The 12654-nt window shown below is 45.0% G+C and overlaps 1 protein-coding gene across 1 annotated transcript in view; it reads right to left on the reverse strand.

Moving 5' to 3' along the window:
* The window catches only part of ccdc146 (coiled-coil domain containing 146), a gene marked incomplete at both ends in the record, with an annotated part of 101013 nt that overhangs the window by 46266 nt on the left and 42093 nt on the right, over positions 1–12654 (reverse strand). Inside the window, one exon of the mRNA XM_083661960.1 lies at positions 11112–11194. Coding sequence (XP_083518086.1) covers positions 11112–11194 — 83 coding nt within the window. The remainder of the gene's footprint in view (positions 1–11111; positions 11195–12654) is intronic.

Raw genomic sequence — 12654 nt, forward strand, 5'->3', positions numbered from 1 at the left:
GACGGCTGAGGAAGGGCTAAAACGCTGCTAAGCTGTTGGGTAAATAAGCAGCATTAGGAATGTTAACAGTTCATTTCACACCTCACCATCTCTCCTTTCCACTCATGTTCTCTCATTGGTTATTGTTAACCTCCCGTGGCCACTGACCAATTTTCAGCCATACTTTTGGCTAAACAATCCGTTCGTCTATTTTTTCTCCTCATCAGTGCGTGTTGTCACGTTGCCTAGGAATGATCCGCCGACCTCCCATTGGCCCTCGAAAAATCGAGTGTGCGTGTACAGAGAGGGAGAGAAAACTGAGGGAGTGTGTTCTTTTCCATTTCTGTGGGCGTGTTTGACCTTTTGGACACAACGATGAGAGTGTTGAGAGAGAAGGGAAGGAAGAGAGAGAGTAGAGGAAAACTGGTGGAGAGAGGGAGAGAGAGAGGGAGGGAGGAGGAGAGCCAGCACAGAGACCTCAGACACGTAAACATGTTTTGGTCAAAACAAGCATTCAAAATGCATTTGAGCATGGTGCTTTTATCATGGCATCTGAACAGCAACACTTTCTGGCAGCAGGCCAGGGTAATGAAGTGTCTGAAACAGCATTTAGGACATTGACACCCAAATGCACCACTAAACACAACACAGTCACAGACATTTTGCTCTGATGTGCAGAGAGCAATACTCTTTTCCTTACAGTGTGAGTGTGTACCTGTGTGTGTGTGTGTGTGTGTGTGTGTGTGTGTGTGTGTGTGTGTGTGTGTGTGTGTGTTTGTGTGTGTGTGTGTGTGTGTGTGTGCGCCCCCTTCACCTCTTTCTCAGGTCGATAAAAACTTGAAAAGTTGCTGCCTCATGTAGCTAACCCAAGTGTTTGCTCCCTCGTTGCTTATGTGTGTGTGTGTGTGTGTGTGTGTGTGTGTGTGTGTGTGTGTGTCTGTGTCTGTCTGTGTGTGCGCGCGTGTGTGTGTGTGTGTGTGTGTGTGTGTGTGTGTGTGTGTGTGTGTGTATGTGTATGTGTGTTTATACACTCACTCACCAGTCCTGTGCCCTCGCCAGCTCTGCATGACTTCTCTTAACCTCCACCAAGAGCTTGATCTGGGACTCCTGGGATCTGTTGAATTAATTAAATGATGCATGTGCTACAGTATGTAGTATAGTAGCCTGTAGCAATATCAGGCCTTAGCTGCTACATTTACATGATACAGCCATTACTTTGATATAACTGATATACTGGAGTAAGGCAACACTCTTTGTCACTTGACTACCTTAGTCTGATTGTCTGATTTAGAGTAAGGTCATGATCAATGTAAGCATAACACACATACATGACTGCTCAATTTTTAGAGCTATATGGCCATATTAACACATTCGTCAAATTTATTATTATTATTATTATTATTATTATTGTTACAATTTTACCTCCGCCAAGGAGGTTATGTTTTCGGTGCCATTTATTTGGGTCTTACCCAGGTCCCTCGGACAGTCCAGGCGGGCAGGAAGCACTCATGCCTCGGATTCTCCTCTCCGGTCCACACGGAAGCAGCTGGCTGCTTGGTTCTCTGCGGATCCCACTCGTGTAGCACCACAACATGCTGAATCCCACTCGATTTGAGGGCAGAACACGCCAGGATTGGCCAACGCCAAATCCAGCCCCCACAATTGTCAAATCAAATCATCGACACGCTTTGGCCCGCCTCTCAACCCTCTGTTATCTAAGACAAGATTTGTTTTCAGTCTGAAACGTCTCCGACCCTCGCGCCACTTGAGTTCCGTTGGGTTCAGCTCGTCTTTAACTCATTGAGTGCCAAGGACGTCGATCGACGTCAAAGTAAATAGTGACGTAGAGTGCCAAGGACGTCGATCGACGTCAAATGCATTTTTTGACGGTGGGACGTGGATCAAAGCCTTCTGCATCTCCTGTACAAATATTGTAGCTATTGGATGTGTATAACCTATTTTACAGACCCATTAGGTGGCGACAGTGCTCTCCAGATTAGAGAAAGGTCCGGAAAACAGCTGGAAAAAGCCCCGTGATGAAAAAGAAACCGCTCATGCTGCAGCCAGAGCCATATAGATTGCTCTGGCTGCAATCTGACGTTGGCTGCGAACAGCAGTCAATCCGCACCCACAACTCAGCCCCTCTGTCTCTGCTGTATAGTTTCTCCACACGATTAGCCGCCAGAAAGGCAGCACCCGATGCCGAAGGGCCAAACCTTTCCCTGCAGTCCGGTTTGGCATTTCCGTGTCGCGCTGGGAACCGCCGCACTCCGGTGCTCCGAAAATAGACTGGGTGCGTGTTAGGCTGTGTGTTAGTGTGGGGAGGAGTTTGCAGCTGAGGGGGGGAGAGGGGGGAGGGGCACGCAGTGCACCACACAACTACACCACGTCACTACATCAGAAAATATTAGCTTCAGACTCAGTGAATGTGCTTGAAATGCTGCATTTCACAAAAGGCGGAATAACTCAGCTTCTAATTTGAAATGTGTCTTTTTGCTCAAAACAGCCTATCTTCTCCGGCTCATAACTAAAGAACGGAAAATGGTATCAATAAACTTTTTTTTGCAGATGATAGAAGAGAGTCTCATCGTTCTTTGTGCGTGTTCGGTGTTTACATAGTAATATCACACAATATTCTGTGGGCCTCGAGAAATCACTGAAAAACGCTCTGAAACTCTGGCACTGGGAGCGTCCGTTCTCCAAAAGTGGCTAGCACTCAATGAGTTAAGGAGTATAGGGCAGAAACAAGTGAAACAGAGAGGAAGATATTAGGTCGATCAAATAATATTCAATATGTGAAAAGGTTAAAATATCTTTTCCTTTGGAGGGATGAGGTAGTGAAGGGATAGGATGGCTAGAGGTTGAGCTGAATACGAGGGATCAGCCAAGCAGCATTTTGGTAAACAAACCGCGTCACTGGGTGGCAATGCCAATGGAACCCTATGGGGCGTGAGCTTGAGCGTCTGACTCTAGCCGGCTGACCCTGTTTACATTTTAAAAACTGCGACAGTTCACACAACTTTAACACGCCATGCATATATTATACCATGCATATATTATACATCAAACTCTTGAGCTACTTCTGCTCTCACTCAGAATGTCAAAATATAAGCGATGTGATGTTTTTGAGATATTAACGTTTGTTTGGAACGACTGGATACTAGTTAACTGCTGCGGGGTTCCGCATTTCTGGGTGGCTGTGACGTCACGCTGATTCGTCCTATATGGCAGAATAAACTCATTAAAAAAGTTTGCTAAATGTCAACAAACAGAGACACGCACCCCAGCAGGAGATACATCCAATGTTCTCGTGCAATAATATAACTTGATACTTTATTGAAACCTGCAGGGACATTCCCTTTTCGCTTGCCTGCTCCACTGGCAGGTGAGCGTGCAGGGTCAGGGAAAGAACAGCACACCTGCAGAGCTGATAAGTGTCTTTCTCAAGGACACTTCAGCAGGGCGCATGCTTGAACCCAATTCTGCATCCCTGGCGTCATGTGTCTCCAACATCTCTTTATTACTAACAACACTGGTGTGAGATAGAGGAGACCAATCAGCTCCAACATGGCACATGTCACAGCTCATTTAACAAACGCACACATCACACCTTTAAAGCAGCTACGAGCAAGATTTTCGATTGTTATTAAACAGTCTAAATTTAATATCGATGCCTCACATCTTACCTCTAATAGTAGATGAGACCAACGGCAAGTGAATCGGCGAGTGCTGTCTTGCTGATTATAGTCTGTGTGCGGGCCGGCAGATCAGGAAGTGAAACGAAACGGTTTACGGCAGCCACTTCAGCCATAATAACCACAAAATTACTTTCAAACAAACTGTTAGAATATAACTAGAGATGTTCACGAGAGCAGAAAGTAGTGAGGAAGGCTGTTTTGGGTCTGTTGCTACGGCCGTAAACCGTTTCGCTCTGCCTAGCAACGGTTTACAGCTGCCGTAAACCGTTTCGTTCTGCCTAGCAACAGCGGCAGCCACTTCAGCCATAACCACAAAATTACAAAATTACTTTCAAACAAACTGTTAGAATATAACAAGAGATGTTCGCAAGTGTAGAAAGCCCCGTGAAGTAGCGTGGAAAGCGTCCTTCTTGTTTTGGGTCTGTTGCTAGGCAGAACAAAACGGTTTACGGCAGCTGTAAACCGTTGCTAGGCAGAGCGAAACGGTTTACGGCCATAGCAACAGACCCAAAACAGCCTTCCTTTAAACTGAAGAACTGTATTTTCCTGAAACTGAATTCAAGTGTCAGTTTTCTACCTGCAGGTCTCTATAGCCACTTCTTAACATGCAGTGGAATCCGTATTATAACCCGTTCCTAGCCGGTTGGCCTGCATGTTAAACAACAATTAGCCGGCCTACGCGCACTCCCGCGAGTCCGTATCTTATTCACCTCGCTCGCCGGTGTAAGATCCGGATTAGCACAAAAGGAGCTCTTGTTTAACTGTGGCAGGTCATTATCCGCAGATCCGTCCACACACACAGCTTTGAGCAGTGAGAGAGAGGCAGCGGGGAAGGAAAGTGAAAAGTGGAGCAGAAACGCGCTCTCCTGAGAATACGAGGCAGCAGGATGACTGAAGCAAATGAAACAACTATCACAAAGAGCAGCCGAGATTCTGACACTTTTTGCGCGATGCGTGCCGCTCTATCTGCCTGTTTGTCTCTCTGCCAGTGCCCGCATGTCTGTTTAGTGTGCGTGTGGCATGTCATTTTTAACGCTGTTCATAACGAGCAGAGCGTGTTTAGGCTATCGTACGGCTCCGTCCCCAAATTAATTTTCATCGTCCCTGACGCTACTGTGCGCCCACACTGCCGAGTGGATAGGAGCTGACTGACTCTGACTGATAGGCTATCAAACTTTTGTGGGGAGAAATACATTTAAAACTAGTCAGATATGACTTGAATGTCATAAAATAAATCACCCACAGTGATTGACGACAGTCCGACCACTATTTTGACTGCGCGGCTTTATGTAGCTTAAAGTCCCTGGAAACCAGAAATATTTCTTTATTATTTAGCATTTTGAGTTCATCACATCACAGGAACCTATGTTAATAAGCCACCAGCCAAATTTGAACGATGATGAACGTCGCAAAGTATATAAATTTAGGTTTGACACTCATGGCAAAAGTAATGAGAATCTATTCGATTTTAGAGTGTCCTTTTTCCCGCGGACTGTGTGGGCGTGTCCACAATTCTCAAGCGCGAGAGGAGCAGGGGAGGGGGCGAGGGGGGGAGGGGGCTAGTCTGCGACAACGAAACGCTGGGCGGTTCCAGCGGCAGGGGGCGCGAGGTTGAAATGGACCAATCAGACACGGAAATAGAGCAAGACAGCCTATCAAGATGCAGCTCAAAGTGGCTTTCACATGCCGCCGAGCGTTTCATGATGTGCACGTATCTCAGACCTCTCTCCTCTGCTCCGAGAGGGAGAGAGGAGAGAGAGAGATAAGAAGGAAATAAAGTGTGTGTGTGTGTGCGTGTGTGTGTGTGTGTGTGTGTGTTCGCGCGTTGCTCCCTATGGTTGCTCCACGCAGCGCATAGCGTAGCCTACTGACTGACGGTCATCTGTCTATCTGTCTGCACGCGCGCACACACACACACACACACACACACACACACACACACACACACACACACACACACACACACACACAGCAGCAGCAGCGCCGCAGCAGGCAGAGGAGAGAGCTCTCCCTCTCAAGGTTCCAACACACCGCCGGCGATAAACTCGCAGATAGATAGATAGATAGATAGATAGATAGATAGATAGATAGATAGATAGATAGATAGATAGATAGATAGATAGATGTTGGTTCTTAAAAGAGCCTTTGTGTTGATGCAATGCGTAGTTAGCTAGCTGCAAAAAGGTGTGGGACCACTAGAACTCTGAAGAGAGATGGAGGCAGAATGTGCGGGACTGCGTGTTGCGTGCGTGTACAAAGGTTATATAGAGCTTATGACGTCATAAGCTCCTGCATTTTAGCACCTCGCGCACTGCTCTCTTCAATGAGGAAGTATCTTGTAGAATCTTGTAGAAAAGTGTCGATTTTAAGGCTTTGGGTTGAAAGTAATGCATAATAATTTCGGAGGCATATAATTACTAACATAAGACCCTAAATAACATAGTTAGAACGTTTTTGTGGATTTTGGTTTCCAGGGACTTTAACAAAGGCATTTTTGGCACATTGCCACCCCTCGTTGTCGAATGGACTCCATTGTCGCTAACGTGATGCAGCCAACTCTATTGTGTGAGGCAGCCATAGAGGCAGGCAGTGTTGTGTGACTGTGCATCCACACTGTGGAGAGGATAGGAGCTGACTGACTGATAGGCTATCAAACTTTTGTGGGGAGAAATAAATTTAAAACTAGTCAGATATGACTTGATTTGTTTTTGTTTGGTTACAAATTCGCTAAAGCTGTTTCCTATCACATTTCTTGTTTTCGATACATGCTATCGCCCCCCCCCCCCCCGCCCACTGGCCGAAAAAACGGCTCATATCCAGTTGTTTCTTAACAAAGACCACTCATGTTTAGAAAGGCAAAACCTGAAAATATCCTGCTCTGTCTAGCCTGACATGATCCAGATAACATGTTTAAAAGGCACTTATGCTTCACATTAACTTTGTGTATGAACACAGTCGCCTTTCTTTCATGACAGTTGCAACTCCTTAACCTTGCGAGGCAGCTGGATTCGTGAGATCACGATCACGCAAGATTATTTTTTGGGGTATTTTTTATTATTATTGCCAAACAGTTTCCAAGGACAAGTTCCCAGATGGTTCTGTGTAACAGAGCCTTGTACTTTTACTAAAGAAGAACAGTCAGTCTAACATCTTGCCAAGTCGGTTCATCTCAAATTTATCAAATTCAGACCCGACATCTGCTCAAAACACAGACTTAGAATAATGCATTTATTCTAACATTATGAATCACCCACATAGGACGCCATTAACATGCCTCTCTGGTTTCATTCAGAGTGCTGTTTCCCGTGCACAATACAGATTTGCCTACGCCTTTACAAGCTGCATTGCTATATACACTTTTTTCACTTTTCAAAACAGAGAAAGAGATAATCTTAGACCACTGGTTGGTGTTTAGTGTTCAGGTTTTAACAGGTAACTGTGGGCTACAGCTGATGATGTTATTCACTATTGACGGTTTTGTTGGTATACTGGACTAGATTGACAGTAGACATGACCATCCACAGCTCTTTTTTTTATGATATTGCAATACTCAAAGCTAGTTTTAAGTAGCTGCCTATGAACACTTTATGTGCACTTCCTGGTTGGATCTACTAAAAAACATACAAAATAATTGTTTTCATGTTGTCTTTGTTGGTAGCAGATATAGCGGTCAATGAAAAGGTTGGTAAAACAGCCATACGACAAGGAAAGACAAATGGTCAGATAAAGAGAAACAAACATGCAGTATGGATGAATGGATAGACAGAGAGGGGAGGTTGGACGGACAAGAAGGAAGATGAGAGGTATACAGACAACCAGAGAGAGAGAGAGAGAGAGAGAGAGAGATCATGATCTGATTCAGCAGCAGTCACAGATCATTGATTATTACTCTCAGTTTATCAGAAGATAACTGCCACAAAATGACTGCAATGTCAATGAGATCCACAAACAAACATTCGTCCATGCTTAGTTTTCTGTTTGGCGTTGCAACTTCTCAGCAAGGTATTAGTCAGCAGAGGGGGGAGAATCGCTGAGTCACTGCTGTAAACCTTTGCGATAACGAGACTTAATTCTGAGGAGCAGAGAAAAACAAAAAGGCAACACGTAGAGCACAAGTCAGTATTTCTTGCGAGTCCGTGCTGGGATTCTGATGACAGAGACAAAAGTATTTGCTAAGAGGTCAGAATCGATTTTGAGTGTGTTTCTGTGTAGTCTCGGCTCCCAGACGTTTGGTGAGCTGCGCCACCAAACGCCCGGCGAAAACGGCCGGCAGCAGACACGCCTACATTTATTACTAGAATTTTATTTGGTAGCGGCAATGCAATGTTTCATAGTTCCAATATAGAGCAAGACACCGATGTGCTGCAAAGAGAGTTTATACCTGTTGTTTATTTTACAATAATGTTTCCTACCCGGAAGTGGTCCGCTTGCTACTGTGAGTCATCAGCAGGCTCTGTAACGTTAGCCTCGGGAGTCTGGCTTATCGCTTGGGAAAAGACCTCTAGCCGCCGGGGCCGGATGAAACACGTCCTATTAACAGGTTATGTTTGTTTCTAAGTGATTAATATGTTTCAACTTTCTCCGCAAACGCGGCGATGTTTTGCGAGACACGGGTTCTGCATGAGCGTCACTGCCCCCAGAAAGCAGGCCCGCCCACAACACTCATGATTGGTTCTCCGATGCAAGGCTTCCAACAGCGCCACCTAACGTTATGCAAAGATTTAAATAGTAATATTCTCAGTCTTACAGGAGTGAAACGGATTAAGACTGAGGGCTGAGTCTAGTTTCTGTGTAGCCTGCAAAAAGTAAAAATTAAAAATAAATAAATAAATAAATAAATAAATAGATAAATAAATAAATAAATAAATAAATAAAATAAAGCATCAAACCAGAATATTTTTTAGACAGTATTTATATAAGTTCACTTGGTTCTCTCCGGCGCTGAAAGAATGTGTCAGAGCGCCTGGTGGAGAGGTGGACAGGGTTTATTTGTGACTCAGTGGACCACGGTACATGGTGCTAACACTGCTGCAGCTAAGGTCCGATTCCCTCTGTGCTCTCTGTGCTCTAACTTCCTAGATCATGCTGTCTTCCCTCTGTGCTCTCTGTCCTCTAAATTCCCAGTTCATGCTGTCTGCCTCTGTGCTCTCTGTCCTCTAACTTCCCAGTTCATGCTGTCTTCCTCTGTGCTCTCTGTCCTCTAACTTCCCAGCTCATGCTGTCTGCCTCTGTGCTCTCTGTCCTCTAACTTCCCAGCTCATGCTGTCTGCCTCTGTGCTCTCTGTCCTCTAACTTCCCAGTTCATGCTGTCTGCCTCTGTGCTTTCTGTCCTCTAACTTCCCAGCTCATGCTGTCTTCCTCTGTGCTCTCTGTCCTCTAACTTCCCAGCTCATGCTGTCTTCCTCTGTGCTCTCTGTCCTCTAACTTCCCAGTTAATTCTGTCTTCCTCTGTGCTCTCTGTCCTCTAACTTCCCAGCTCAAGCTGTCTTTCTCTGTGCTCTCTGTCCTCTAACTTCCCAGTTAATTCTGTCTTCCTCTGTGCTCTCTGTCCTCTAACTTCCCAGTTAATTCTGTCTTCCTCTGTGCTCTCTGTCCTCCAACTTCCCAGCTCATGCTGTCTTCCTCTGTGCTCTCTGTCCTCTAACTTCCCAGTTAATTCTGTCTTCCTCTGTGCTCTCTGTCCTCCAACTTCCCAGCTCATGCTGTCTTCCTCTGTGCTCTCTGTCCTCTAACTTCCCAGTTAATTCTGTCTTCCTCTGTGCTCTCTGTCCTCTAACTTCCCAGTTAATTCTGTCTTCCTGTGCTCTCTGTCCTCTAACTTCCCAGTTAATTCTGTCTTCCTCTGTGCTCTCTGTCCTCCAACTTCCCAGCTCATGCTGTCTTCCTCTGTGCTCTCTGTCCTCTAACTTCCCAGCTCATGCTGTCTTCCTCTGTGCTCTCTGTCCTCTAACTTCCCAGCTCATGCTGTCTTCCTCTGTGCTCTCTGTCCTCTAACTTCCCAGCTCATGTGTCTTCCTCTGTGCTCTCTGTCCTCTAACTTCCCAGCTCATGTGTCTTCCTCTGTGCTCTCTGTGCTCTAACTTCCCAGTTCATACTGTCTTCCTCTGTGCTCTCTGTCCTCTCTCAACTCATGCTGTCTTCCCAAATCTAAGAGAATAAATAGGAGAAATGGAAATGCACACAGCATGCGACATGTTGAAGAGTATAAAAATAAAAAAATAATTAAACTAGAGCCATCTTGCGATGGGAACAGCAGCCGCAATGCCGAGCCAGGGTGCTTTTAGTGTGGCTGCTGTCAGAATAAACCTTTTTTTGATCTGAATGTCTTGACTCTAAGGGGACATTCACACCAAAAGCACTTTTTTCAAGAAGAACGCTAGGAAATCATGTCGAGAGCGCTTCCATTGTGCACAAAACACAGCGCACGGAGAGTTTTTTTTAGTGCTCCATTTTGTTTTCCCCTGCAGTCGCGTGCACTAGAGTTGACGAGACAACGACCACACGGACGCTAGCCAGCTGGTTTTGTCTGTTTGATGTTGTTTACTGTCAACATGAAAGCCAGATTATTGCCAATTCTGGCAGCAGCGGAGGTTGAGGATCCCTCGGGAGGAGAAAATGCAGGAGTGGAAAAGACGAGCAGCGCGCTTTTCCTCTAATGTTTGACTTTTTTCAGCTTAAAAACGCCCATAGCGCTCCTTCAAAAACAAAAGACGACACCAGCAAACAAAAGACGACACCAGCGCTTAACATCAGGTGCGTTCATTAAAAGAGGAGCACGTTTAGCGCGTCCCTACATAGAGAATGAATTGCAGAAAGACGCTGGCAGCTCCAAAAACGCGTTTGGTGTGAATGTCCCCTAAAGCGGCTTTTCCTCACACTACAGCCAGATCAAATATATACTGTACACATACATGCAAAAGGAAGAAGAAGAACTGGATCAGTGGATGGGAATGACTGAAACTGGGATACAGTGATCCGCAATTTAACACGAATGTGGGCCAAGCGCGTAAAGTGGGGGGCCAATGGCACCTTCCCTGCTTCCTACCCCCCTACTTCTGGCCCCCTTGCTCGGACCACACCCATCTTCGAACTTGGCCTTCATTGTGATCTCAACCTATACATTTCCGGGACAGCATCTTTTGCACGATTGTGACATGATCGCATCGACAAAATCACAGAGAGAAAAGTACAAATCTGGCAAAGTACTTCTGTGGTAGTTTCTGCTACAGTAGGTGTCTCCAGGAATACATTTTGCCATGATGACACACACAGCGCACAGCCACACGCACGCACGTACGCACGTGCGCGCGCGCGTGTGCACACACACGCACACACACACACACACACACACACACACACACACACAAACCAGCCCCACGCTGTCACGGCTGGTAAATAAGGTGACATATTGACTTTTGTAACAGGAAAACGTACCTCTCCAGAGTGCCATGGAGCTGCCTATAGCTGGACTTCAGTCTGTCTGCTTTGGCCATGCTGATTTTGCCAGAGGACAACAGCTAAGGAGCACAGAAACAGTCATGTTACAGAAATAAGGACACTAAATATGATGACACTAAAATGTTTATTGTTTTTCTTAATATCAGCTTCCAAGTAATGGTTTGTTGCCTGCCCATGTGCCTGATAGAGTATACAAAAAACAAAAACAAAAGTTATAGAGACAGGCTAGAGACACAGAGACAGGCTAGAGACATGGAGACAGGCTAGACTAGAGACACAGAGACAGGCTGGAGACATAGAGACAGGCTAGACAAGAGCCACAGAGAAAGGCTAGACTAGACACACAGAAACAGGCTAGAGACATAGAGACAGGCTAGAGACACAGAGACAGGCTAGAGACATAGAGACAGGCTAGAGACACAGAGACAGGCTAGAGAGATAGAGACAGGCTAGAGACATAGAGACAGGCTAGAGACATGCTACAGTATTTAGAGGATGCTACAGTATTTATAAATGGAAAGCAAATTCCTCAAGTATTAAATACAAAATTCCTAGGTGTTATAGTTGATTGTAATCTAACCTGGAAAGATCATATTAATCTGGTATGCAGTAGATCCATGAAAACTATTGGAATACTGAGAAGGGTGCTCCCATTTATCCACCCAACTTCATATCTCACTTTATACTACAGTCTTTCCTTATCTCAACTACTGCAATATTGTTTGGGCTGCAACCTTTTCTTCATACACTAGTAAATTACTCCTTATTCAGAAGAGATTCCTAAGAATAATTTCTCACTCTGAGTATTGTGAACCCTCTGCTCCACTTTTCAGACAGTACTCTTTATTGACAATTGACAAGTTAAATATTTACCAAACATGCATATTTATCTTCAAAATTCTGAACTGTAAGCAAACTCTTCCAGTGTCATTACTCAACCTCTTTAACCTCTCTTCTGACTTTCATTCATACCAAACCAGACATCGAGACAATTTTTATTTACCATACTGCAGAACATCTAAACATCAATGTTGCATCACTTTCAGAGGTCCCCAGCTCTGGAATAACCTGTCCCTGCCACTCAAAACAACTACATCCTTGACATCCTTTAAGAAACTCCTTAAAGAGTAGGGCTGTGGCGATTCACTTATCTCCCGATTCGATACTATCACGATTCTTGGGTGCCGATTCGATTTATATTGCGATTCTTAAGTATTGCGATTCTACGATTATTGCGATTCGATATTACGATTTATTGCGATTTTTGTTTCTTTTTTTCTTTTCTTTTTTCAGTTTGTTTGCTTTTTTACACTAGATTAGAACATGGGAAAAGTTGAATCATACACTAGAGACTGTATATTATATATCATGAGTAGGGCTGGGCGATATAGTTAAAAACAGGGGCGGACTGGGATCATAATTCAGGCCGGGCATTAGATACCAAGCAGGCCAGGCCGATATGGGCCAACGCGCGTGAAATTTGGGCCGTTTGAAGCCAGATTTGGGCCGTTTGAAGTCC

Source organism: Poromitra crassiceps (genome assembly GCF_964638095.1).
Source record: "Poromitra crassiceps genome assembly, chromosome: 2".
Taxonomy (NCBI): Eukaryota; Metazoa; Chordata; class Actinopteri; order Beryciformes; family Melamphaidae; genus Poromitra; species Poromitra crassiceps.